This window comes from Ipomoea nil, unplaced genomic scaffold (genome assembly GCF_001879475.1).
Source record: "Ipomoea nil cultivar Tokyo-kokei standard unplaced genomic scaffold, Asagao_1.1 scaffold2565, whole genome shotgun sequence".
NCBI lineage: Eukaryota > Viridiplantae > Streptophyta > Magnoliopsida > Solanales > Convolvulaceae > Ipomoea > Ipomoea nil.
In genome coordinates this window covers 539,807-566,797 of record NW_017618993.1, presented here as the reverse complement: position 1 = coordinate 566,797, position 26,991 = coordinate 539,807, and the positions used below count along the sequence as shown (strand labels likewise).

Genomic DNA, 26,991 nt, shown 5'->3' with positions numbered 1-26,991 from the left:
TTGTTCTTACACTTAATTTGAAAATATTTCATATCCAAAAATTGATGAAACTCATTCATAAATGTCTGCATTTCGTTTCCTAATTAATTAAAAGTTTTGAAAAAATATAAAATATATCATATATCATCAAATTAATGATAATTAAAATATAAAATATATCATATATATCACAAAATATATTAAATGCATAAGAAAGTTTGATTAATTCCGTTACTTAATCAAATATCTAATTCCCCTATATTAATTCAATCAATTGTATTTTAATTCATTGATGTCACTAAAATGAACTAGTGTTATAAAAATTCCGCCTATAAACTGATTAATTGGCGCCTAGGCGCTAGGCATTGGTCGGCCGCCTAGCGTATCAGCATAATCAGTGGTCTAGGCGGTTGTTCCCTCCTTTTTTAAATGGGTTATTTCACTCAAAACGACATCGTTTTGAACGAAATAACTCTAAATTGTTCAAACTCTAAATGTTTTTTAGGTCAATATTTAATATTTTAGTACTCCCTCCGTCCCGAATTAGTTGTCTCATTTGCTTTTTGCACGCTTTTTAAGGAATTAAAGTAAATGCTATGTATTTTCCAATTATGCCCTTCACTTTTTCACTTTTGGAAATAAAAACAAAAGTCATAAGGGTAATTTGGGAAAAAGAATAATGATGGTGATGTTCAATTTTGGAAAGAGGACAACATTTTGGGACAAACTAAAAAGGAAAGTAAGACATGCAAAATCGGACAGAGGGAGTATTAACTATTAAATTATTAAATAATTTATAATTATCAAGTCTTTACAAAATTTAAACAAATTTTTTAAAAATAAAAATGCATGAGTGCCTAGGCGCCGATTAATCGCCGCTTAGACCCCCGAGCGCCTAACAATTTTTTTCAATCATCAAAATGATAATATAAATTATTTATTTTTGATTATTTTGACAACAAATTTAACCAGTGACCATCCTAACAACAATCTATATAAGATGAATATGCACTCAAATAGCTTAGCTTGTCTCACTACAATTTTAAAGACGTCCAAGTTTTATTTACGCTGTATTCATATACGACAATTCAAGATTCTCAAGAAATGCCAAACACAGACCAAATACTATAATGCAGGAGAACACCGTCACGGCAATCCTAAATTTTGGGAACATATCTTATTAATAGTTTTTTTTTTTTTAAGTGCGAATGGAAAAATGCCCAATAATTACTTTTAAATAAGTATCTTAAAGTATATCAATGCAATATTATATAGGAGATGTTCTTTCATATGTAATTGAATGTTGAATTTGTTTAGGGAGCGTTTGGTTCACGGAATCTTGGATTACCATAGGATTACCTCCGGGGAGGTAATGTAAGATTTTGGGAATTTAAGATTACCTTGTGTGTTTGGTTTGGATGATGTAATATAATATTACCTTGTTTGGTTCAGGGTTATATTTTAGATTATATGGATCAATTTACAATAATGCCCTCAATAATATATATATATATATATATATATATATATATATATATATATATATATATATATATATATATATATATATATATATATATAATGTGTGTGTATTTATTTATATCTATGAATGTATATCAAAGCTTAAATATTAAAAAAACTAAAGATATAAATATATACATATGTATATTTGATTATATAAACGTATATTAATTTCATTATTATTATTATTATTATTATTTTTATTATTATTATTATTATTATTATTATTAGTTAACAAGGGCAAAGTTGGAATAATTAAAGGTAATCTAAGATTACCTAAAAAAAATGGGGGTAATCACATTACCTTGAAACATTACCGTCACATAAGCTTTCAGGTAATATAACATTACCTGGTAATCTCATAACTTGAACCAAACAAGGTAATATAACATTACCAGACTCAGATTACCTAGGTAATCTAAGATGACCTGAACCAAACGCCCCCTTAAAGTATATACATGCAAGATAATATATGAGAGAATGATTATAATTGTCACTAAAATAAATGTTTGCAACATTGTAATAACTCTAGTCTAAAAGTGATAGTCTAAATAAATACTACTTTTGGTGTAAATTTCTCTAAGTCTTCTTAATTTTCTTTTGGGTAGCATTATAATTGTCTTCATCTTTAGTACATGTCATGTCCTCTCTTTATTTATTGGTAGTATGTCATGTGCAATTGGGTTACTAGTGGTAGCATAGAGGACATTATCATTCAATGAGATTATGGTGTTGGAAGTTTTACATTTTCCTTGCTTCTGTATATGACTGAGATCTTAGTTGTACTATGAACTCTTTATCTTACAAGTGCATATTGATATTTGGTAGTGATAGCTTTTCCCTACATGTTTCATGTGTTGTGAGATGTGTGTCATAGATTATAATGTGAAAGTATTGAACAAAATATTAATATTTATTATATTTCTACAAAATACTTAGTAAATAAATATATAGCATATTTTGTATTATAACTTTGATATTTAATTAAAAGATAATGTAAAAAGAAGGCATGCATGTGCAATGTAGTGACTATAATTAATTAATGAATTTGAATTGAAGGTAAGGAATCTTTGAATTCTAGAAAATAAATATTTTTTTTAAGGTTGTAGAAAATAAATATAATATAACTAATGAAATTATATCTCTTTTAATTTTTTTTTTTTTTTGAATAGAAACATTACACACATATAATTCTAAATTAATTAAATGCATATGTATTATTTTTTGTTGTAACTCCCAATTTATTAAATTTAATAAGAGTAATAAAGTGGCGTACATACTTTTCATCAACAACATTAAAGTCATTGATTTTTTTAAATTTACATTCGTTGTTGAGACAAATTGTTTTGGGAGTTTGTCAATAAAAATTGATACAATTGCTGTCAATAGATGATGATAATAAATAATTCAAAATATATTGTTACAATAGATATTGTTATAATGATATAATAAAAAGGGGAAATCGCACTTTTGGTCCCTCAATTAGTGCCCAATCTGCAATGTCATCCTTAGTTCCCAATTTGAACACATTTGGACCCTCAATTATTCGGTCATTAAGCAGATTTGGTCCTTCTGTCTATTACTCCATTTAACACCGTTTAAAGAATGGGTAAAAGTGGAATTTCACATGGCATTTGTTTTACTTGTTTTTTACCCAGTGCCTACTTCTCTCTTTCTCCCTCTATCTCTCTCTCTCTCTCTCTATCCTATGATTTTTTTGGGCTGCTCAATCATACATCTTCGCCTTTTGGGGAGCGCCAAGAATGAACCCGGAAGGCCGGAAGGGGAGAGGCTGACGCAGTTGGTTACTTGTAGTGCGGCGATCGCTGGCGGGACTAGTTTCGATGGGGATACCCACGGACAATAACGTCTTCGTCGTCGTCTGTGGTGAATCAGATTCTTCAGCTCATCTGTTCCGACAACCAGGGGGATAAAATCCATGCCTCCATAGAGATCAGGCGCCTCACCAAGACTTCCCAGGGCTACTGACACCACTTTTCCTGCGCCGTTGGCCCTCTCGTCGATATGCTCCGCTCTGGCTCTATTGAATCTAACGAGGTCGCGCTCCTCGCCCTTCTCAATCTCGCTGTTAAGGACGAAGCGTAAGTGTCGTGGGGCTTTAACTTTTGCTGACACTCTTTAATTTTTTATTTTTTTGGTTTTCAAAATCCCACCTTTCTGCCATGAAAGATTTATCATTTTTAGCACCTTATTAGTTATTAATATATTGTGCCATTAGTTTCTTCATAAATTCAGCTTTGTTACTATTTTGACAGTTTCGTGTTAGTTTTTGCTTTTTTCAATTTCTGCATCTTTTTCTTTGGCTTCAGTAAGGGATGATGTTTCTTTTATCTTAATGTTCTTTTTTAAGTTCCCAACCCCACCCCACCCCGCCCCACTCCTTTAATAAATCATTTTTTTACGGAGTATTTCTTTTTCTTGCACTGCCTTGTTGGGTTGCAGAGAAAAAAGAAATAAATCATATAAAATTGTAAATTTTGATTTTTATCCTTTAAATATCATACTATGGCATCGGAAAAAAGCTATCTTGCTTCAACTTATTGGGTCTGAACTGTGATTATACATAATTCAATCAAGATATATCAAAGTGTTAATCTTTATCAGAGAAAACTTGGATCTTTAGTTTTCAGCTTTTGATGGCATCTGCCGACCAAGAACTGTGTGTTGCAATCATGCCTGATCTGGATTGAAAAAAGCCGCAAAATTATGTGTTTAGATAACAAAGTAAACAACTTTTTCTTTGCCCGTGTGGGATTTGTGATTTAAAAAAGCATTAATTAAGCATTTGTTCTGTGAGGAATGAGCTGAAAACAAGTAAGTAAAACAAATGCTATGTGAAATTCTACTTTTACTCATGCTTTAAACGGTGTTAAACGAAGTTGCATACAGAACGACCAAATCTGCTTAATGGTCGAAAAATTGAGGGACCAAATGTGTTCAAATTGGGAACTAAGGATGACACTGCAGATTGGGCACTAATTGAGGGACCAAAAGTTCGATTTCCCCTAATAAAAATTAACTTGCAAATTTTTTTAGAAGCTTTCATACATTGATAAAATTCTAAGAATGATGTGTAAACTTGTTCAATTTGAGCCATTGGGATGCAACATTGTCAATTTTTTGGAAAATTGTCCTATCGTTTTAGAGTTCAGGTGTAATTGTATTTCTGATCAACAACTTTATAATTAGGTTGCGCAGGTTTGACAATGTTGTAAGAACAATTTTGTCCGATAAAAAAAATAATAGTATAATATTTATAAAGTAATGTACAATTGTACCGTTATAAAAAGACATACAAAAAAAATTAATACTATAATGACCTAAATCGTTCCAAATATGCAAAAAGCATAATTAAAATATTAAGTTTTGTTATAAATAATCAAACAAAGATTAATTAAACGAAAAAAAAAAAAAAAAAAAGAAGAACTTAACCTAAATTTGTTTTTTCTTTTTTTTAATGCAAGAAAATGATTTTCAAAGTTCATGATTTATACTCTTTGATGCTCAACTTTGAATGTTTTGTATTTAGTCGGGCTAATTATTTGACCAAAGTTTATGTTAAATTCTATATTGTATTTATTTTTTTAATACTCCGTATATTTTAACATATTCGTAGTATTATGTCAACTCTGATTGGGATGAGGTTCGAACCAAAGGCATTTCTTATAGAAACTAATGAGTAAGTTAAAGAATAATAAATAGTTACCGGTCATAATATTTATAAATGATAAAATAATATCTAAAATTCATAAATAACGCTAATATTAATGAGTTGATCCCTTAATACACAAATTTTAATGGATTACTAACATGTCATTGATCTGGAACATAGTAAAAGTAAATACTAACTTCTTATTTCTGTGTCTAATTTCATATTATATTATTAGGTCACATTGCAAATGGTCAGGTCTACAGCAGACCTACGTGTACGCAGTTCTTGATTGTCAATATCATGCACATAACTTGCCGCGCTATCCAGGCATTCAAAGTTGAATGAAATGCAAATCAATTTAATTATTTAAGAAAATCATGGGAATCATAGCTAGCTAGGTGTATAAATAGTGTGGCTTAACCCAATCCAGCCATTCACTCACAACATTTCATACTTGTGTACATTACAAATATCTCTAAGGTTCGAGATTGTTATTAACTATGGCTTTCAAAAGTTTGAAGCTTCTCGTTGCTCTCGCTTTAGTGTTTGCAATGTCAGCGTCATTAGCCACTTCTCGAACATTACCTGATTCATCAATGGTGGAGAGGCACAATTACTGGATGGCTCAATATGGACGTGTTTACAAAGATGAGGTGGATAAATCAAAACGATACAAGATATTCAAAGAGAACGTAGAATACATTGATGCTTTCAACAAGGCCGGAACCAAGTCTTACAAGCTTGGCATCAATGCATTTGCTGATTTAACAAACAAGGAATTCCAAGCGTCTCGGAATGGATACAAATTGCCTCACGAGTGTTCCTCCAATACATTGTTTAGGTATGAAAATGTGAGTGTAGTTCCATCTACGGTGGATTGGAGAAAGAAGGGAGCCGTTACTCCCGTTAAGGATCAAGGCCAATGTGGTGAGTACATCATATTTATACTTTTTAGAACCAAACCAATTATGTCAAAAGTTATAACTCATTCCGAATGCATCTTTATTTTATTATATTTTCTTATCACAATCACATTTTCTAGAGGTAATGTTTTAACACAATTTTTAGCCACCAATTGTTGGACTTGACTCGTTACTGGCCTCTGTCTAACAATTTTCTCTCCCACTACCACAACGTTTTTAATAGGTAGGGTGCTTAGACTTGGCCCTTCACCCAGCACTTCTATAGCCACCAATTTTTGAACTAGACCCTTTATCAGCCTCCGCCCAACAATATTGGTTATAAGCAAATTAAATTAAATTATTTTATAAGCAAGTTACTTAAGTTTGATGTATAATATATATAGGATGTTGCTGGGCATTTTCTGCGGTGGCCGCCATGGAAGGAATCACCCAACTTTCAACCGGTAAGCTGATCTCATTGTCGGAGCAAGAGCTCGTAGATTGCGACGTAAAGGGCGAAGATCAAGGCTGCGGAGGAGGCCTAATGGACGATGCTTTCCAGTTCATAATAAACAACAAAGGCCTCACAACCGAATCCAACTACCCATACCAAGGAACCGATGGATCCTGCAAGAAAAGCAAGTCATCTAACAGCGCAGCAAAGATCACTGGCTACGAAGACGTCCCCGCTAACAGCGAGTCGGCCTTAGAGAAGGCGGTGGCCAACCAGCCTGTATCCGTAGCCATAGACGCCGGCGAGTCGGATTTCCAGTTCTACTCCAGCGGGGTCTTCACGGGAGAGTGCGGGACGGAGCTGGATCACGGCGTGACGGCCGTGGGGTACGGGAAAGCTGAGGATGGGACTAAGTATTGGTTGGTGAAGAACTCGTGGGGGACAAGTTGGGGTGAGAATGGTTACATTAGAATGCAGAAAGACATTGATGCTAAGGAAGGGCTTTGCGGTATTGCCATGCAAGCATCTTATCCAACTGCAACTGCTTGATTAAATACACATATACATACAGACAGTACATATACATATATTTCATGAGGCTTTGTATCACTCATCCTAAATTGCCTCTGTAATCTATCCAAGAATTTGTGTGTGTGTGTTTGTTTTTTCTTCATTATTGTTGTGTATATTTAAATGCAAACTGTACTGAATGAAGGCTTTAATTGAAAATTTTAGTTTTTATTTTTAAATTAGTTAGGTAAAAATTAAATATTGGGTCGCTAAAATTTGGGGATCCCTCTAAAATTTGGGGCCCTGTTCTGTAGTCCAGCTTGCACGGCTAGCTTGCACAGCTCTAAATCCGGTGCTGTATGAAAAAATGCTTCCTACATCTACCAAATGACCTTAATATGAAAATTGTATACTTCACCATTTTAATTGTTATAATAATGCAAAGAGAGATTTTGTCTGTATAAGACTATATAATCTTCAAATCTTTAATATATAATAGATATGACTTCATGTATAAACTCCAAACAATAAATTTATTAAAAAAACTAAAAAATAAATAAAATTGGACCGATTTCTCTAACTGGAAACCAAACTAGAGCACTGGTTTGGTTTCCGGCATGGAAACCAATCACCAGAAACCAGATTGGTTTCCTTGTTGGAAACCAATACATTTCCGGCTGTGGGTTTTCGTACCCATAGCCGGAAACCATTTTTTGTGGTCGAGAGGTTGGCGTTAGTGAATGTCGCGAAGAGGAAGGTCTCTCTGTGAAGAAGGACGCTTTGGTGAATGTCGTCTCTGTGCGAAGAAGAAGCGGAAAATGACTTCCCCTAAAAAAAAAAAAAAAAAAAAAAAAAGGAAGTCGTTTTCCGTAAAAATGCATCAATTTTTCATTGACCAAACTTCATTTTACATTGACTTTAGTATTTTACTCCCTGCCAAACACGGGAAAACCGGAAAATAATTTCCATAAATAATTTTCCGAGTTTTCAAACACACCCTTAGTCTAAAAGCGATAGTCTAAATAAATAATACTTTTGGTTTTAATTTCTCCAAAGTCTTCTTAATTATCTTTTGGGTAGCATTGTCATTGTCTTAATCTTTAGTACTTGTCATCTTCTCTTTTAGTTGTAGTGTGTTGTGTGCAATTGGATTACTGGTGGTAGCATAGAAGATAGCGTCATGCAATGAGTTTATGATGTAGGAAATTTTAGATTTCTCTTGTTGTGTATATGATTGAGATCTTAGTTGTACTATGAACTCTTTATCTTGCAAGTGTCTGTTGATATTTGGCAGTTGTAGTTTTTTCCCTACATGTTTCATGTGCTGTGAGATGTATGTCGTATATTCTCATGTGAAAGTATTGAACAAAATATTAATATTTATTATATTTGTAGAAGGTTCATGAGTAGTACCTGGCCTCTTGTTCTAGTTTCGTAACTTATTTACTTGATAGTAACAACAATGACTCTACTACAAGTAGTCCGAATACTATGTGTTTTTATTATCAATGTTGATGCTGATTTTGACTTTAATCCAAATAGATTGAGTCGAGAAAATGAAATGAATTGTAAATTCAAAATATATTTAAAGGATGCACAATAAGTATTTTACATACAAGATCAATGAATGTCGCAACTTGGTTATTTTTTAAATTTCTTTATTTTCTAAATTTACAAGATTGATTGCAGCATTGTTGTAGTCTCGACATCTTTTCGATGCGTCAATAGTGTGTCACGATGTTCTATTGCCCTAGATTGATATTTTTAATAATGATTTTTAAATGTAGCTACGTAACCATTTACATATTATTATCACCATAAAAGCATATCAGTCCTTTAGGTATTTGCTCGGGGTACTTTTGGTTCAACCATTATTGTTGAATAACTTCTTGTAGATAGAGAAATTCCTAGTTTATTTAAGGAATAAAAGTAGATAAGATGGTAAAAATTAATACATTTTAAATCATCTTAATAAAAAAAATATGATTTACCTTTAAAGTGAGCAACTGTAATGTAATCCAGAGATATTACAGGGTAGTTTCATACTTCAACTTCTTGGATTATTTGAATACCCGGCCTCTTTGTCAACAAATCATCTCTAAGCAGTTAATATGATTGACTTCAAATTGTTTTTAATTTTTTTTCATGGTATTAATAAAATACTTGGTAAATAAATATGTAACATATTTTGTACAATAACTTTGATACTTAATTCCAAAATAGTGTAAAAAGAAGACAATAGTTAATATAATTAATTAATGAATTTGAAGGTAATGAATAATTGTTGAGCACCTTGTGCTCAGATGGCATGTAGTGACTCTCCTACATAGGAGGTCATGAGATTGAGCTTCAGTAGAGGCATATTGAGAAAGTATAGATGGAGGTCATGAGATTGAGGTAATAGGTTGAGAAAGTAGAGATAAGAATATATCTCTTTTTCAAATTTTTGATAGTGAATAATTTTTTTTTAAAAATAAAGGCATTATAGACATCAGTTAGAAATGAGTTTTACATTTTTTATCTTGGATCTTTCGTGTTAGACGAAAGCAGTAACAAATCACCATGTGATTCGTAATATGCAATACATCTACACGAATCTGAGTTGTGTTTAGTACATTAGGTCTACGAGAAGAAATGAAGAAGAAGAGTAGACTGAGAGAACAACATAGATCGAAAGATGGAAGGGTCTAGCTCTCGTGTAAATATCACATGATAAGGAAAATCATTTGATCAATAGAGATAACGAAAGATAAAGACAATCTTTCGTTTGATAATTCCGAGACCATTAAGTCTAAGTCAGACTTAAATAGACAAGTTTAATACACGAGCAAGAAGAATGTTGTCTATGTCTCACAGCTGGGCAATCATCCTAGACAAAAGAAGTTCTAGGAATTATATTCACAAAAACCAAGGAGCATTAAATGATTGGTATTTCATGTCAGAGAAAAATGACAAAAAGTCATGTTGCTTTCTGACACCAACGGCTACACAGTACAACCACAATAAATGCTCCATGCCCAGTGGTTTTTACACGCTGGTTAATAGGTTTGAAATTTAATCTCACTCCAACGGATGAATTTTTCCAACCCTATAAATACCTCTTTTCACCATTGAAGAAGGTGCTGGTTTTTTAATTGATTCTATCTTAAGAAAAGCTCTTCAAACAAGTTCATCAAAAAGCTTTTCAAAACCAGTGTGTTTGAGTTGTGAAGTTTTCAAAGAAGATCATCAAGATTTTATTCTTCACAATCCTCAAGAAGTCTTGCATCTTTATAAGAAGATTCATCCTGTCATCAAGTCAAGATTTCAAGCAGTTGGAGAAACACGTCATTTCCATCCAACACTCAACTCTAAAGAAGAAGTTGATAGAGGCGGAGTAAAGTCTAGTAGTTGAAAAACCTTTCAAGTAGCTGTCCGGCTTAGTGATCAAGGAAGCTAGCTTGAGTAGTTTGTACTAGGAGTGATAGTGCAAACCCTTTCACAAGTTGTGAAAGAAGAGTGGAGTAGGCTTCGTTAATAGCCGAACCACTATAAAAATCTCTCTCTATCTCTCTTTACTTACAAGCTATTTATCTTTCGTGCATTGCATATCATACTGACCAAATCATAAGCTTTTATAACAAAACTGTGCAAAGTTCATCTTAAAACAATCGTACATATCCCGCTGTGCATAACTCCGAAAGGAGTTAATCTGAAAAATCAATTAGATTCTATTAATGTAACATCCCGTGTTACGGCTATTAATGTAACTCCGAAACGAACTCCATATGAACTATGGAAAGGTAATAAACCTGTTGTTAGTTACTTTCACATCTTTGGTTGCAGTTGTTTCATTCATAACAATGGGAAGAGCCATCTAAGAGTGTTTGATGAAAGAGCCGACGAAGGATTATTTATGGGATATTCCTCAGTAAGTAAAGCTTTCAGGGTTCTGAATAAAAGAACCATGGTCATTGAGGAATCCATCAACGTCAAATTTGATGAAAGTGGTGAAAAGACTCCACAAAATGTTGAAACAATTGACGTAAGAAATCTAAGCATACAAGCACCCAATCATGTGGAAGAAGATAGTTCAGATCATGATGATTTTCTATCATCTCATCAAAGATGTCAACCAAGATCCACTGAACTAGAAACTAGGACTCAGCACGAATCAACCATTGAAGAAATTCCTCTTGCACCTCAAGCTCAACCCGAACCAATGATCTATGTTGAGTTGCCCTACATGATGGATGCACAAGCACAACCAACCTCTTTTGAACCAGACTTGAGATGGTTGAGAGATCGTCCTCCTGATCAGGTCATTGGAAATGTTCAAGAAGGAGTAAGAACTCGTGCTTCCATGCATGAAAGCATGATGGCATGCTTCTTATCATAGATTGAACCAAAATCCATTGAGGATGCCCTAAATGATCCAGACTGGGTCACAGCCATGCAAGAAGAACTACATCAGTTTGAACGAAATAAAGTATGGGAACTTGTTCCCAGACTATCTCATCAAAATGTTATAGGAACCAAATGAGTTTTTAGAAACAAGATGAGCGAAGATGTTGTCATTGTTAGGAACAAGGCTCGACTTGTAGCCAAAGGATATTGTCAGGAAGAAGGCATTGATTTTGATGAAACGTTTGCTCCTGTCGCTAGACTAGAAGCAATACGAATCTTTCTTACCCACGCCGCCTACAAGAATTTCAAAGTGTTCCAGATGGATTTGAAAAGTGCATTTCTAAATGGACTTCTTGAAGAAGAAGTTTATGTGGAACAACCTCCAGGCTTTATAACTAATCATGAAAGTGATAAAGTTTATCACTTAAAGAAAGCCTTATATGGCTTAAAACAAGCTCCACGAGCCTGGTATGATACACTTTCATACTTCCTGATCAACTGTGGTTTTATGAAAGGAGTTGTTGACAAAACTCTCTTTCGTATCAAAGATGCTGATCACATTATCTTTGTGGATGACATTATCTTTGGTTGCACAAACCCTTATATGTGCGAAAAATTTTCCAAACTCATGCAAGGAAAGTTTGAAATGAGCATGATGGGAGAATTAAACTACTTTCTCGGTTTACAAGTGAAACAATGTTCAGATGGAATTTTTATCAATCAAGCTAAGTATACAAAAGATTTTATTCGAAAGTTTTGAATTGATGGAAAATCATCCGTCAAAATTCCAATGAATACATCCTTGAGAATGGAAATTGACAATGAGGGAAAGGATGTAGAACAAACAAAATATCGAGGGATTATTGGATATCTTCTATACCTAAAAGCAAGTAGACCTGGCATTTCTTTTGCTATTGGGGTATGTGCTCGTTTTCAATCTAAACCTAAGGAGAGCCACTTAAATGCAGTAAAAAAGATCTTAATATACATTTAGGGAACCCAAAGTGTTGGACTTTGGTACCCGAAAGGAAGATCTTTCGACCTAATTGGATACTCAGATGCAGACTTTGCTGGATGTCGAATTGACCGTAAAAGTACCTCTGGAACCTGCCAGTTCCTAGGGGGAAGACTTGTGTCTTGGTTCAACAAGAAACAAAATTCCATTGCAACTAGCACAGCTGAGGCTGAATACATTGCTGCAGGAAGTTGTTGTGCACAAATACTATGGATGATGCAACAACTTAAAGATTATGGTGTGATAGCACGAGAAGTGCGTATAAATTGCGATAATACAAGTGCTATCGCCATCACTCATAATCTGGTACTCCACTCTCGGACTAAGCACATTGACATCAAATATCATTTTATCTGAGACCATGTTGAGAAGAAAGATATATCACTTGAATATATCAACACTGATGATCAGCTAGCTGATATTCTCACGAAGCCACTGATCGAAAACAGATTCTCATCTCTTTGACATGAACTTGGGATGATTGAAATGACCTAGCCGAAAGGTTGAATCAGTCAGACCTGCTTCATGCATGTGAACTGCAAGATTCCTGAAAGATTCCAAAAAAGCAAATATTGGGAAGAGAAGTGGAAATATTTTGGAAGATCTCACACGGCAAAAGATTCGGCTAACTGCTATAAGAAACAGCACTCTCTTGAGTTCAAGCTCACACTAACCTTCTTTCTCACAGTTTCTTTTAGTTGTTTTGTTTACAGGTATGAAAGATCACAAAGGTAAGGGAAAAGAAAAGGTGGACGAACTACAATCTGGAAGAAGCAAGGAAATTAGCTAACGAAATAGTCATGAAGAGAAGAGAACAATCCAACAAAGTGGAACTTGTGAGCACACCATCTGATGGGAAATTTTCAATAGAGCCTACTTTTTGCTATATTCCAATTTATGAGAAATACTTCAAGAAAGCTGGTTCCCAGTCCAATAAGAGGCCTTCAACAATCCCTATCTTTAGATACGTTTCACTGCATGAGGAGTTCACTCATATGTGATTCCAAGTCCTGGAAATGAGTCTCGGGCGCCTACTCTAACTATCAATGAATTGGATGAGTACAAGAGTGGGAGGTCCACATCTGAATGTTGTGATAGTTTCGACTATTCACCTCCTGGCACACCCTCCTGCCTCCGGATTGACTGTCAACTTGAAATCCACCGCCAGTAGCAAGAAGAAAATAGAGTGATTTCATTACACTCCTCCTTATTTCGGTTGGTGTATTTCGTGTACTATCTTATCATCTGGTCTCCTCAAATAAATGGTCTATCTATCAGTTTACTTTTGGTATTCTATTCACACTCACGGGTACTTACACAATGCTGCCATAATTTTATCCTTGACTAACAAAAGATTCTCAAATCAATTTGACGAAAGAATGGTTAAATAATGCGATTACACTTGGCAATGCGATGAACATCGATTTTATCCCGCATTTAATGGATCATAAATGAGTGATGAAACCTATGGTCATAAAAGTCATCATAACTGACTTTCACATTGATTGGTCATTCATACTCGCTAAAATCCATTGCTCGTGATCTTCTTATCCATATATTTAAGAGGAATGAACACTTCAAGGATATCTCACTCACAAGTAAAGATGGATAATGAAAAGATAAAAGATTAATCATCTCCCAAAAGATTCACTGGTGAAAGCAGTACCAAAAAGAAAGAAGCTGCCAAGAAACCCAAAGGCAACGCCCGCAAGACGACTACACGCTTAACAAAAGAAGACATTGTCAATCCAAACTTTGATGAAGAGTTCATGGAGTTTGTCCAAAACTTCCCAGACGAGGATATCTCGGACACAGATGGGTGTGGGAGTGACGCTGAATCTTTGGTGTCATTTGGAACCTGGAAGGAATAAGCTAGCAAATGGCTGAAGGATGACACAACTGACGTGGTCAATGAACCCACAGGGAAAGGGAAAGAGAAGAAGTGAATCTCTCTTGACTTGGTGATCCCAATGGACATACATCTTGTGTTAAGCCCTCTTGTAATAAATGTCCATCTTTTGGTGAAATAATAATAATATAAGAGTGTTATCATTTGATCCCAACTATTTCATGATTATCATCACGAAACTTTATTTGTTTCGTAATGATTCAGTTTATCAGTCCAAATTTTCACAAACCAAATGAATCTTTATTTGATTCATTTTATTGTGGAACAAATCAAATAAGTCTATCTCTTTACTACATTGACTGGTTATCAGACATATATCACGGGCACGCTAAAGAATCTTTCAAGCAGAAACCATTATGAGAGGTTTGACGAAACTTGAGGATAACAAGAAACTCACACATATGGACGAAAGAACCCTTGACACGTGGGCATTTGAAATTATCTTGGGAATGTCTATTATGAATTCAGTCAACAATAGCAATCAATGCAATGAGAAATTCTTGGTTAACTGATAAAGCATTGAATAGTTATTCAATCCTTGTAAACAAGACCACTCGTGATCTATGAGTTTTTGGGCTATAAAAGGGGAGGCTATTCTCAAAGAAAGATCACTCCTCCTCACACCAAGGAAATAGACAATAGAAAGAGCTCCATGCCTCCACGAAAACCCTTTGGATGCAACTAGACGTTAGCAAGAAACATCAAGGAAAATAAGAGAGCAACATGGGTGAACTATACCCTGGAAACAGCCTTAGAGCTCCCTTGGAGATCTCATCTGATGAAGAGCTATATCATCACAAAGAAGGTTTTTTAGCGGATGACTCAGATGACTCAGCACCTATTGCAGATCAGCACGAAGGACCACCACCCGTCACCAAGAATAAAGGATCATCGAGCATGTTTCCATCTGAAGATGACATGAAAAACCCCCTCTACGATAGAGACTACATGATGTTCCTTCGAGAAGCTGAATCTGATTTTGAAAAAGATGGCTCCGAAACTTCCACTACTTCAGGCAAAACTACGCTCTCGACTATATCTGACTGTGTGGCTTTCAAACTCTACATAAAATCCTTGAGCAAAGGAGAGTCCAGCAAAGGTCCGAAAGGAAAAGGTAAGAAGTAGAGGACGAATGAAGTGGTCGAATGTTGGAATGAAGAAGGGCTTTCTGAACTTTCGTGTTGTAATGGGTGTTGTTCAACATGAATCTATATCTGTCTGTTAAATAAAATGATCTATGATGTTTCGTGTTATGAGTTGTTTGATTTATTATTGAAACTTCATCTATCTCTCAAACATGACATCCACAATGATGCCACAACTTCACGTAACTTTATTTGTTTCGTGGAGATTTCATGAATCTTTATTTGATTCATAATATCATGATAAATTAGTCAAGGATACATACTTTCCTTCAAAAGAATGACGATTATTCTTCTCCTTATTTAGATCCTTGTCCCTAACCGTTCGATGCAGTTAGTGGTAGAAGTTCATGTGGCCGAGAAAAGCGGTCCACTAACCCATGATGGTGTATGCGGTAACAGTTGAAAGGACGGGCATTTAATGCCCTTGTCCCATACTTGAGTAGACTCTCTCTCCTCATTAAATGAGATATGATGAATTTTGATATGATTTTGGACTTATCAGAATAATTTGCACAGGGTTTTTACCTAAAGGAGTACAAAGTGGTCAAAAATTCTAAGGGTTTTTTAATTCAAAATCTGGGTAACCCACCTTGAAGACCCAACCCAGAAACATTACCCGTACCCTATTTAACCTAAAACCCTTCACCCACTAACCCTTTCCTTCTTCCATACGTTTCTCATCAAATCATACACTTTTCATCTTCTCCAAGAAAACTCCCACGATCATCTTCATCCACCTAAACCAAAAACCCCCATAAAACCTCTTCACTTTCTTTTCAATGGCGAAGAACACAAGATCAAAATCTTCCAATCCAGAACCTGAGACCAGTAAAGAGGAAGTCATACCTCCTTACCCAATCTCAGATGAAGAGTTTATTCGATCAAGAGAACATCTTGTGCTTAGCGGTTTCATGTGGGATGCTCATGGGTTCTGCCAGCATGTTCTTGACAAGGAGTGTGGTGACAAGGTCATAAACTTGCTCAAAGAAAGTGGTCTTTACAGCTTTGTCACACATGTCTACAAATCCTTCTTCACACACGATGTCACTGAATTCTATCTCAACGCAAAGGTTTTCCCAGATGCTGCTACCATTACCTCTGTGGTAAATGGAAAAGAATTCTCTGTGACAAGCAAAGATATTCAAGAGGCACTCAAATTCCCAGAAAGAGATGAATCATACCACTCCAACTTTTCTCAACATACATTTGATCAACAGGCATTCTACGAGAGTATTCGGAACACCCAATCCTCGGAGGAAATCACGTGGCCTCTAAAGAAGAAGTCCTTCAAGCTCGATTATGAGTTTACAATAGACATCTTCAACAAGATTGTCGATCACAAGACATTAGGAACTGATGATGTCTCAAAGGACAAGCTGAAAATGCTTCATGCATTTCTCAATGGATTCAATGTTGATTGGTCGAAAGTTGTTTTTGACTTTCTGCGATTGAATGTGACTTCTAGAAAGTCGAAGGAAGGGGATATTAGGTGAAAGATTGGATTTCGATTCATGGTTGGTCATCTTCTAAACCACGAGAAGGTAGTTCTCCGAGAAGGGACTCCTCCTGGACCGAAAGTTTGTCACATGAAATCAAAGCCTCCCGGCTATGACAAACAATGAGCTCTAGAAATGGGAGTCATAACAGCAGCTCCTACTGCTCAACCAGAAAGGAAGTCAAAAAGAAAGAAGGGTCCTGACACTGAACCAAAAACGAAGCCAAAACAAAGTCAGACAAAAAGAACCAAATCTACTCCAGTGGAAACTCAAACCGATACTTCTTGATCACTTGCCCCAGAGAAAAGCAAACTGACGAAGAAATCTTCTGAGGTCGAAACAGCTTCTGACTCGGCACCGAAACCTCTCCCAGTTGCACCATCAACCACAGACACGAAAGAAGCTATGAAGAAAGGAACATTCGACAAAAAGAAGGTTGCAATAAAGCCTTCCTCAAAAGTACAAAAGAAAATCAGTTCTTCATCCGAATCAGCTCACCGTGAACGTTCATCAAAGGAAGATAGTTCGGAAGAAGACAGCTCTGAAGTCAGTCGAGCAAAACAAGCAGAAGAAAGATTCAGGATCGTTCAGAAGGAAGTGACAGTTGAACAACAAAAAATTGTTCCAAGTCCTGCTACACTTGAAGAGTCCAGTTCAGGAACATGGACGAACTCTCTCGAGCATGCTGCTCTGAGGAAGAAAACACAAGTTGCTCACCAGAAGTCAAGCAACCTTCGGTTCTTAAACAAGCACTTGTCTTAGTAAGACAGCGCAAGACATATCTTACATTTACTGAGGCAAAGAAGGCCGAAAGGATCCTTACACAAAAACTTACTAAAGCAGATCAGGTCGAAACGACTCTGACACAAGAACCTGCTGAAGTAGACAAGGACGAAAGGTTGCCACCTCCTTCAAATGATCAATTAAGTGTCAACAAGCAGAGTGAAAATCCACCACCTTCACAAGATCAGGTTCTTCAACAGACCATCTCAGCTGAATTTCAACAAGTGATGGAATGGCAACAATGGCGAACCTCATCTCTCGATTTATTTATAGAGATCTGATAGAATGAGGAGTGAAGATAAGTTTTCTCTTGAGTGGCTTGGCACTCAAATTGTTTATGATGCTACACGAATTGAAACCATCAATCGGATTTACTCGTACAAATTGACTAACCGTAGTATTGCGAAAGGAAAAGCCCCGATCAGTTTCGATATCAAGGAGCCACCACTTGATCTGGCGTTTGAAGCGGAAATGAAGGAACTCAGAGCAGCAATGAGGTTGTCTAAGCTCAAGACTGAGCTCGAAAAGATGCATCAAAATGATCCCGAAGAGAGAGTTGATCTTTCATGCACGAAGATTGACACACTTCACGACAACATGTTCACGCGCGATGGTTAATTATCAACTCCAGCTCTTAAATTATGTCAGGGAGCTAACTCTTGCAGTCAACAAGCTCTCGAAGCCCTCCGACCCAGCCTCCGATGATGCTAAAAAGAGGGAAAAGAGCAGCAAGAAAGATGATGATGATAAAGACGAAAGAAGGGGAGAAGGTTTTGAAAACAGACAAGGCGAAAGGAGAGACATAGGTGATGCAAGAAAACAAAGGACTACACCTCCTCTTGCCTCCAAACCAAATCAACTACCTCCCTCAAGATCCCGTCACCATTCCTTAAGGCCTCGTCAATCTTATGGCTCCAGATCTGATTACTTATTTCAGGGACTCACTCAGAGAGAAAAGAAGAGCATTCGTCAAAAATTGATGCGCGACAGTTCAGTAACATTGGATGCTGCAGGAAATTTTTTGAAATATAAGGAATATGAAGAAGGAAGTGGAAAAAGATTTGAAGGCCACAACATGCCTACCTGCTTAAAGAAGAGAGATAATAAAACAAGACATGATTATCAAAGAAAGAGAAATGAGGAAATAAAGAGAGCAAATGAGAAACTTCGCTTTGAACAAGAAGAAGCCAAGAAAGACAAAGAACAAGAACTAATCTACTTTCAAGAAACTCAAGAAAAGATAAAAGATGTTACATCGGTTGTAAAAGATGCTGATCTAGGCACCAAGCATATGTAGATGGGATGAACTCAATTGAACTTGTGATGTGGTGAAATCTCAACATTATTCTAGGACGAAATGTACTTGAGGCTTACAACAACTACATGTCCTACAACTTGTCAGAAAAATATGCAGAATTGGCTCGATCCAATCCCGTCCGAACCTTCAGAAAGTTAATCAACGATGACTTAGATATCCAGAAAATGCTCAGGGATCAGAAGGCTCGAGATTACAAAGAAAGATAGGAAGCAGCCCTGCAGAAGCAAAAGCTTTTGAACATGTAACTGGTTTGATAGTATTTTTGTAACCGAATGTTGATCATGAATGAAATTTCATTTTGCAGGTTTTGTTAAAATTGTATCTATTTATAAAATTTCATTAGGCTGTTTTGTAATCAAAATCCTTCAATGGGTATATTTCAGCCTGATAGCAGGAATATAGGTTTTGGCATCATCAAAAAGGGGGAAATTGTTAGGAACGAGTGTACTTAGATTTTAATGATATCAATCTTGCTAAGACTGTAGACCCCTCTTTTTACATTCTTTATCTTGGATCTTTCGTGTTAGACGAAAGTAGTAGCAACTCACCATGTGATTCGTAATATGCAATACACCTACACGAATCTGAGTTGTGTTTAGTACATTAGGTCTATGAGAAAAAATGAAGAAGAAGAGAAGACCGAGAGAACAACATAGATCGAAAGATGGAATGGTCTAGCTCTCGTGTAAATATCAAATGATAAGGAAAATCATTTGATCAATAGAGATAACGAAAGATAAAAAACAATTTTTCGTTTGACAATTCCGAAACCATTAAGTCTAAGTCAGACTTAAATAGACAACTTTAATACACGAGCAAGAAGAATGTTGTCTGTGTCTCACAGCCGGGCAGATAAAAGGAGTCCTAGGAATGATATTCGCAAAAACCAAGGAGCATTAAATGATTGGTATTTCATGTCAGCGAAAAATGACAAAAAGTCATGTTGCTTTTTGACACCAACAGCTGCACAGTACAGTTGCAATAAATGCTCCATGCCCAGTGGTTTTTACACGCTGGTTAATATGTTTGAAATTTCATCTCACTCCAACAGATGAATTTTTCCACACCTATAAATACATCTCTTCACCATTGAAGAATGTGCTGGTTGTTTAATTGATTCTATCTTAAGAAAAGCTCTTCAAACAAGTTCATCAAAAAGCTTTTCAAAACCAGTGTGTTTGAGTTGTGAAGTTTTCAAAGAAGCTCATCGAGATTTTATTCTTCAAAATCCGAGGCGGAGTAAACTCTAGGAGTTGAAAAACCTTCCAAGTAGCTGTCCGGCTTAGTGATCAAGGAAGCTAGCATAGTTTGTACTATGAGTGATAGTGCAAACCCTTTCACAAGTTGTGAAAGAAGAGTGGAGTAGGCTTCGTTGATAGCCGAACCATTATAAAAATCTCTCTATCTCTCTTTACTTACAAGCTATTTATCTTTCGTACACTGCATATCATACTAACCAAATCATAAGCTTTCATAACAAAACTGTGCAAAGTTCATCTTAAAACAATCATACATATTCCGCTGTGCATAACTCCGAAAGAAGTTAATCTGAAAAATCGATTAGAGTCTATTCACCCCCCTCTAGACTCTCTTTCGACCCTACTGGGACCAACAACATCTAATTCTAAAATAAAGAAATGCATATGTATTATTTTTTGTTGTAACTACTAATTTATTTAATTTAATAAGAGTAATAAAATGTGGTACTTACTTTTTATCCACAACAATAAAGTCATTGATTTTTTTTTATTTCTATTCGATGTTGAGACAAATTGCTTTTGGGAGTTTGTCAATGACAATTGCTACAATTGGTATCAATAGAGGATGATGATAAATAATTCAAAATATATGGTTACAATAGATATTGTTATAATGATATAACAAAAATTAACTAACAAATTTCTTTAGAAGTTTTCAAATGCAATGATAAAATGTTGAGAATGAAGTGTAAATTTGTTCAATAGGGGCCAATGGGATAATGTCAACATTGTCAATTCTTTGGACAATTTTCCTATTGTTTAGAGTCCATGTATAATTGTATTTTTGATCAATAACTTTGTAGTTAGGTCACGCAGGTCTGACAATGATGTAAGAACAATTTTGTCCCATAAAAAAAAATAATAATACAATATTTATAAACTAATGTACAATTGTATCATTATAGAAATACATACAAAAAATATTAACACCATAATGACTTAAATCATTCTAATAATGCAAAAACATAATTGAAATATTGAGTCTTGTTCTAAATCATCAAAATATTAATTAAATGAAAGAAAAAAACTTAAACCTACATTTTTTTTAAATGCAAGAAAATTAATTTCAAGGTTCCTGATTTATAATCTTTGATGCTCATCTTTGAATGCTATGTATTTAGTTGGGCTAATTATTTGACCAAAGTTTATGTTAAATTTTATATTGTATTTTTAATATCTGTAGTTTATGCCAACTCTTATTGGGATGGAGTTCGAACCTAAAACCTTTCTTATAGAAACTAATGAAGTAATAAGTTAAGAATAATAAATATTTAAATGAAATATTCCGTTACTAAAATTTATATACTAACGGAATGCATGATTATTTAAAGGAAAAAATAATATAATTTAGGGAAAAGAAGAAAAATCATAAAAAAAATACTAAAATCAAAATAATATGACCATTTATTTCAACAAACAATTACACCAACATTTTTTTTTTTTGTCTCTGTTAGGGGTCTAACTTTATTGGATCTTATTAGATTTGTAGATATAGTTGCTTGTCTTTACAATTGATTTTAGGTATTTACTCCATAAAAGTTACAATTTTATTATTATTTTTTTGATGTCAACCACACATTGTGGTCCGGGTCTTTCTCTGTCTGTGTAACGGTCCAGGTCCACCCAGTTCACTCGCACAGAAGCTGGCCCAAAGGGGATTGTCACTTGTCGGAATCGAACCCGAGTTATCCCAAAATTCTCCTCCACAAAGAGAGCTCATTTAACACTTGAGCTACCCTGTTGGGTTATTTTATTATTATTATGATTATTTTTATATATATTACTCCATAAAATATTTAGGCAACCCAACTAACTTAATCGAGAATTAGTTTGATAACCAAAAGGTTTGTAGTTTGACTCTTTGTGAGAGCAGTTTACTAGCTTTCTTTGTTTGATATATTTCGCTATGAACAACATAAGAACCTTTAGGTATATATACAAAATGTAGTCCATATTATTTAAAAAAACACTATTGTAGGCGGGTTTCTCATTTTACTTCATATTCCCGGATATGTTAATTGTTAGTGCGATGATACATTTATTACCATTTCAAATGGGTGGTCATAGTATTAAATCTCGGTGAAAATATTGATTCTTTGAATTAAAAATGATTAAAAAAGTACAGAATAAATACTACTTTGTATCGAAAATGGACATTTTTTATTCAATCAAGTAAATCACGTATATGAAATATATGTATACAGTCGCTCTCCTAGAGGGCAAACTATACTGTGCAACCGTGTGCACCATGTATGGTGCACACCATTCTATGTTCATAATTACTGAACTATATGTTCATAATTATAAAACTATATATTCATAATTTTGAACTTCATATTCATAATTATTGAACTCTATATTCACAATTACAGAACTCTGATCTATGTTCATAATTTTCGATGTTCATATTCCCAATTGTTGAACTCTGTATTCACAAATCATAGAACTATATGTTCATAATTTGATAACTATACAGTTTAAAAATTATGAATCTACAGTACAGATATTATGAATCTGCAGTATAGAAATTATGAATCTACTGTATAAAAATTATGAATCTACTGTATTTAAATTATAAATCTAAGGTTTAGAAATTATGAATCTACAATATAGATTTTATAAATCTACTGTATAGAAATTATGAATTTATAATATAGAAATTATGATGTGCACCTTACATAGTGCACACGATTGCACAACATGACGTTCCCTCTTGGAGTTATATGTACAGCGCAGCCTAATCAAGTGGTCAATTGTCACAAAAGTTGGACGGTACAAATCGTCCATTTCAGTCAAACAACAATAACCTCCTGTATATCACTTTCTTAAGTTGTAATTTTAGGATTTTTTTTAATATTAGTTAAGTGAATTGAAAAAAAAATTAAAAAACATCAAATTAATGATAATTAAAATATAAAATATATCATATATATCACAAAATATATTAAATCCATAAGAAAGTTTGATGAATTCAGTTAGTTAATCGAAAATGTAATTCGACTATATTAATTCAATCAATTGTATTTAAATTCAGTGATTGATTTCACGAAAATGAAAATATAATTATTTATTTTTCATTATTTGATAAGAAATTAAACCAATGGCCATCCTAACAACAATCTACATAATATGAATATGCAGTCAAATAGCTTGTCTCACTACAATTTTAAAGACGTCCAAGTTTAATTTACGCTATATTCATATACGACAAATCAAGATTCTCAATAAATGCCAAACACAGACCAAATAATATAATGCAAGAGAACACCGTCACGGCAATCCGAAATTTTGGGAACATATCTTATTATCTTATATTATAATATAAGAAAGAGTAATAAATAGAATATGTCACATATCTTGCACATAACTTGCCGGGCTATCCAGGCATTCAAACTTGAATGAAATGCAAATCAATTTAATTATTTTAAGGAATTCATGGGAATCATATCAAACTACCTAGGTTTATAAATAGTGTGGCTTCACCCAATCCATTCACTCACTCATAACATTTCATACATTACAAACATCTCTACGGATCGAGATTGTCAACGACTATGGCTTTCAAAAGTTTGAAGCATCTCGTAGCTCTCGCTTTAGTGTTTGCAATGTCAACGTCATTAGCCACATCTCGAACATTATCTGATTCATCAATGGTGGAGAGGCACAATCACTGGATGGCTCAATATGGACGTGTTTACAAAGATGAGGTGGATAAATCAAAACGATACAAGATATTCAAAGAGAACGTAGAATACATTGATGCTTTCAACAAGGCCGGAACCAAGTCTTACAAGCTTGGCATCAATGCATTTGCTGATTTAACAAATAAGGAATTCCAAGCGTCTCGGAATGGATACAAATTGCCTCACGAGTGTTCCTCCAATACATTGTTTAGGTATGAAAATGTGAGTGCAGTTCCATCTACGGTGGATTGGAGAAAGAAGGGGGCCGTTACTCCCGTTAAGGATCAAGGCCAATGTGGTGAGTACATCATATTTATACTTTTTAGGATCAATCTCTTATCATTACGCCAAAAGCTATAACTCTTAGCGAAAACACAATTTTATTTCTTTATATTTCGCCATCACATTTTCGAGAGGCAATGTATTAACAATTTACTAGCCAGCACCTAACAATTCCTAGTCACCAATTGCTGGATTTCACCCCTTACTCGCCTCTGCCCAACATTTTCCTCTCCCATCACAACAACATTTTCAAGATATAGGGTGCTAGATTTGGCCCTTCACCGGCCTCTGCCTAGCAATTCTTTAGTCACCAATTTTTGAACTTGGCCCTTTATAGCACTCCGCCCAACAATATTGGTTATAAGAAAATTAAATTAAATTATTTTATAAGCTAGCTACTTAAGTTTGATGTATAATATATATAGGATGTTGCTGGGCATTTTCTGCGGTGGCCGCCATGGAAGGAATCAACCAACTCTCAACTGGTAAGCTGATCTCATTGTCAGAGCAAGAGCTTGTAGATTGCGACGTAAAGGGCGAAGATCAAGGCTGCGGAGGAGGCCTAATGGACGATGCTTTCCAGTTCATCATAAACAACAAAGGCCTCACAACCGAATCCAACTACCCATACCAAGGAACCGACGGATCCTGCCAGAAAAGCAAGTCATCCAACAGCGCAGCAAAGATCACTGGCTATGAAGACGTCCCCGCTAACAGCGAGTCGGCGTTGGAGAAGGCGGTGGCCAACCAGCCTGTATCTGTGGCCATAGACGCCGGCGAATCAGATTTCCAGTTCTACTCCAGCGGGGTGTTCACGGGAGAGTGCGGGACGGAGCTGGATCACGGCGTGACAGCCGTGGGGTATGGGAAAGCGGAGGATGGGACTAAGTATTGGTTGGTGAAGAACTCTTGGGGAACAAGTTGGGGTGAGAATGGTTACATTAGAATGCAGAAAGACATTGATGCTAAGGAAGGGCTTTGCGGTATTGCCATGCAAGCATCTTATCCAACTGCATCTGCTTGATTAAATACATATATACATACACACACTACATACTATACATATATTTCATGAGGCTTTGTTTCAATCATTCTAAATCGCCTCTGTAATCTATCCAACAATTTGTGTATTTTCTTGTTTTCTTGATTATTGGTGTGTATATTTGAATGCAAATTATTATTATTATTATTATTATTATTATTATTATAAGGGAAAAATGTACAAATAGGCGATTTAGGTATTTGGTAATATTCATTAAGTAATCGAACTCAAATAACCTCCAAATTCATTTATAAATCCGGAAAAAAAAAATTAACAGTTTTAGCAGGTTAACAACCAGTTTGTGCTGATTGGGTGCTATGTGTATTTGTATTTTTTTTTTCTTATTATCCTACTTGGAGTAAGCATTTGACCATTTGAAGTCAAAATTTGAAGACCTAATTTCCTCTCTCCTCTATCTTCCTTCATTTGCGTATGCACCTATGACTTTTCTACTTTGCGCTTTTTTTCTCTTTGGCGGTTATTTGTAGACGTGAATGAAGGAAGATAGAGGAGAAGCAATAGTTGTAGACGTGGATGAAGAAACGGAGAAGAGAATAGAGGAGAGAGGAAATTAGGTCTTTAAATTTTGACTTCAAAGGGTCAAATATTTACATGTAGTCCAAATAGGATAATAAGAAGAAAAAATATATAAATACACATGACATTCCAATCAGCGTAAATATGTTGTTAACATGCTAAAAATTCTAATTGTTTTTTTTTTTTCCAGGTTCATGGATGAATTTGGAATTTATTCGAGTTCGTTGGCTTAATTGCTATCCCCAAATAGTTCAATGATCTATTTGTACCTTTTATATTAATATACACAAAAAGAAACTCATGTCATTTAAAAAAAAAAAATTCTATTTTTTTCAGTTCGCAACTCTTTTCTTATTTGGGGTTAGAATTAAAATATAATACAATTTACATAATTTGATTAGTTTCTTTCAACTATAATAAAAAAAAAAAAAAAAAAAATGGAAGCTATTATTTTTGAATCGTCTTCTTGAAAGAATATGAATAATTGAATATCATATAGTTTTTATAATAGTACATTGTCTTTCTTTGCTTAAATCAAATCTTATTTGTTGTAGTACAAATTTTAATTTTATATTTTAAATCTATATTTTTTTTTTCCAAACCTTGCATTTATTAACGTCGAATAGCCCGGTGGGTTGCAAACCCACGAAGATCGTACAAAAGAGCCAGCTTAACGTTTACAGGCAAAGAGCTAATGGTATAAAAAATCGAGGGCGATATAGCGTTGAGGCCAGCAGCCGCGAGAGAATCGGCCACTTGATTTGCCTCCCTGTAAATATGCCGGATCGAGGAGTTCCACGACGAAAGGCAAGCACGAGCGAAGATAACGACGTCCCTAAATTTCCATGGTATGATCGCAGTTGCAGATGCAGCTAGTTGAGCAAGAACCAGGGAGTTTTCTTCCACGAAGGCTGGAAGCATCACCACAGTTTCACACCATTGTAGAGCAAACTGCAAAGCCAGTGCTTCCGCTTCTAGAGCAGATGGGGCCGATAGATTGAAGCACAAAGCAGCAACCATGACTCCACGCGAGTTCCTTAGACAAGCACCTCCTGCCGTACCTTCGGGGGTGAAGAAGGCGCCCGTGTTGAGTTTCA

At 35.0% G+C, this 26,991-nt stretch overlaps 4 protein-coding genes across 5 annotated transcripts; all 4 read left to right on the top strand.

Moving 5' to 3' along the window:
- The first annotated feature begins 5,609 nt into the window (after positions 1-5,609).
- Positions 5,610-25,501, top strand: LOC109153968 (senescence-specific cysteine protease SAG39-like). 2 transcript variants are annotated; one of them, XR_002049640.1, is made up of 3 exons: positions 5,610-6,100; positions 6,480-7,132; positions 25,392-25,501. XR_002049640.1 is itself a non-coding variant. In XM_019301852.1 (2 exons), exons 1-2 carry the CDS (start codon positions 5,674-5,676, stop codon positions 7,076-7,078), a joined length of 1,026 nt encoding a protein of 341 aa, XP_019157397.1. In that variant the 5' UTR covers positions 5,610-5,673; the 3' UTR covers positions 7,079-7,253. The 2 variants fall into 2 exon arrangements, 1 of the variants encoding a protein (XP_019157397.1); XM_019301852.1 differs by lacking the exon at positions 25,392-25,501 and having other exon boundaries at positions 6,480-7,253.
- On the top strand, positions 12,234-13,159 carry LOC109153929 (uncharacterized mitochondrial protein AtMg00810-like). The gene is made up of 3 exons (XM_019301821.1): positions 12,234-12,344; positions 12,420-12,746; positions 13,154-13,159. Exons 1-3 carry the CDS (start codon positions 12,234-12,236, stop codon positions 13,157-13,159), a joined length of 444 nt encoding a protein of 147 aa, XP_019157366.1.
- Positions 17,126-17,752, top strand: LOC109153928. Its single transcript, XM_019301820.1, has 2 exons — positions 17,126-17,222; positions 17,292-17,752. The coding sequence occupies exons 1-2, from the start codon at positions 17,126-17,128 to the stop codon at positions 17,750-17,752; spliced, it is 558 nt and encodes a 185-aa protein (XP_019157365.1).
- On the top strand, positions 23,878-25,489 carry LOC109153966 (senescence-specific cysteine protease SAG39-like). Its single transcript, XM_019301850.1, has 2 exons — positions 23,878-24,331; positions 24,741-25,489. Exons 1-2 carry the CDS (start codon positions 23,905-23,907, stop codon positions 25,337-25,339), a joined length of 1,026 nt encoding a protein of 341 aa, XP_019157395.1. The 5' UTR covers positions 23,878-23,904; the 3' UTR covers positions 25,340-25,489.
- Positions 25,502-26,991: the final 1,490 nt, after the last annotated feature.

Excerpts from the sequence above, each read along its gene's own strand:
- LOC109153968 (XM_019301852.1), top strand. The coding sequence starts at position 5,674 with ATGGCTTTCAAAAGTTTGAAGCTTCTCGTTGCTCTCGCTTTAGTGTTT. Across the intron at positions 6,101-6,479 it reads TAAGGATCAAGGCCAATGTG|GATGTTGCTGGGCATTTTCT; the intron begins GTGAGTACATCA and ends TAATATATATAG.
- LOC109153929 (XM_019301821.1), top strand. The coding sequence starts at position 12,234 with ATGGAAATTGACAATGAGGGAAAGGATGTAGAACAAACAAAATATCGA. Across the intron at positions 12,345-12,419 it reads GCATTTCTTTTGCTATTGGG|GGAACCCAAAGTGTTGGACT; the intron begins GTATGTGCTCGT and ends ATATACATTTAG.
- LOC109153928 (XM_019301820.1), top strand. The coding sequence starts at position 17,126 with ATGGGAGTCATAACAGCAGCTCCTACTGCTCAACCAGAAAGGAAGTCA. Across the intron at positions 17,223-17,291 it reads AAAAACGAAGCCAAAACAAA|AGAAAAGCAAACTGACGAAG; the intron begins GTCAGACAAAAA and ends CACTTGCCCCAG.
- LOC109153966 (XM_019301850.1), top strand. The coding sequence starts at position 23,905 with ATGGCTTTCAAAAGTTTGAAGCATCTCGTAGCTCTCGCTTTAGTGTTT. Across the intron at positions 24,332-24,740 it reads TAAGGATCAAGGCCAATGTG|GATGTTGCTGGGCATTTTCT; the intron begins GTGAGTACATCA and ends TAATATATATAG.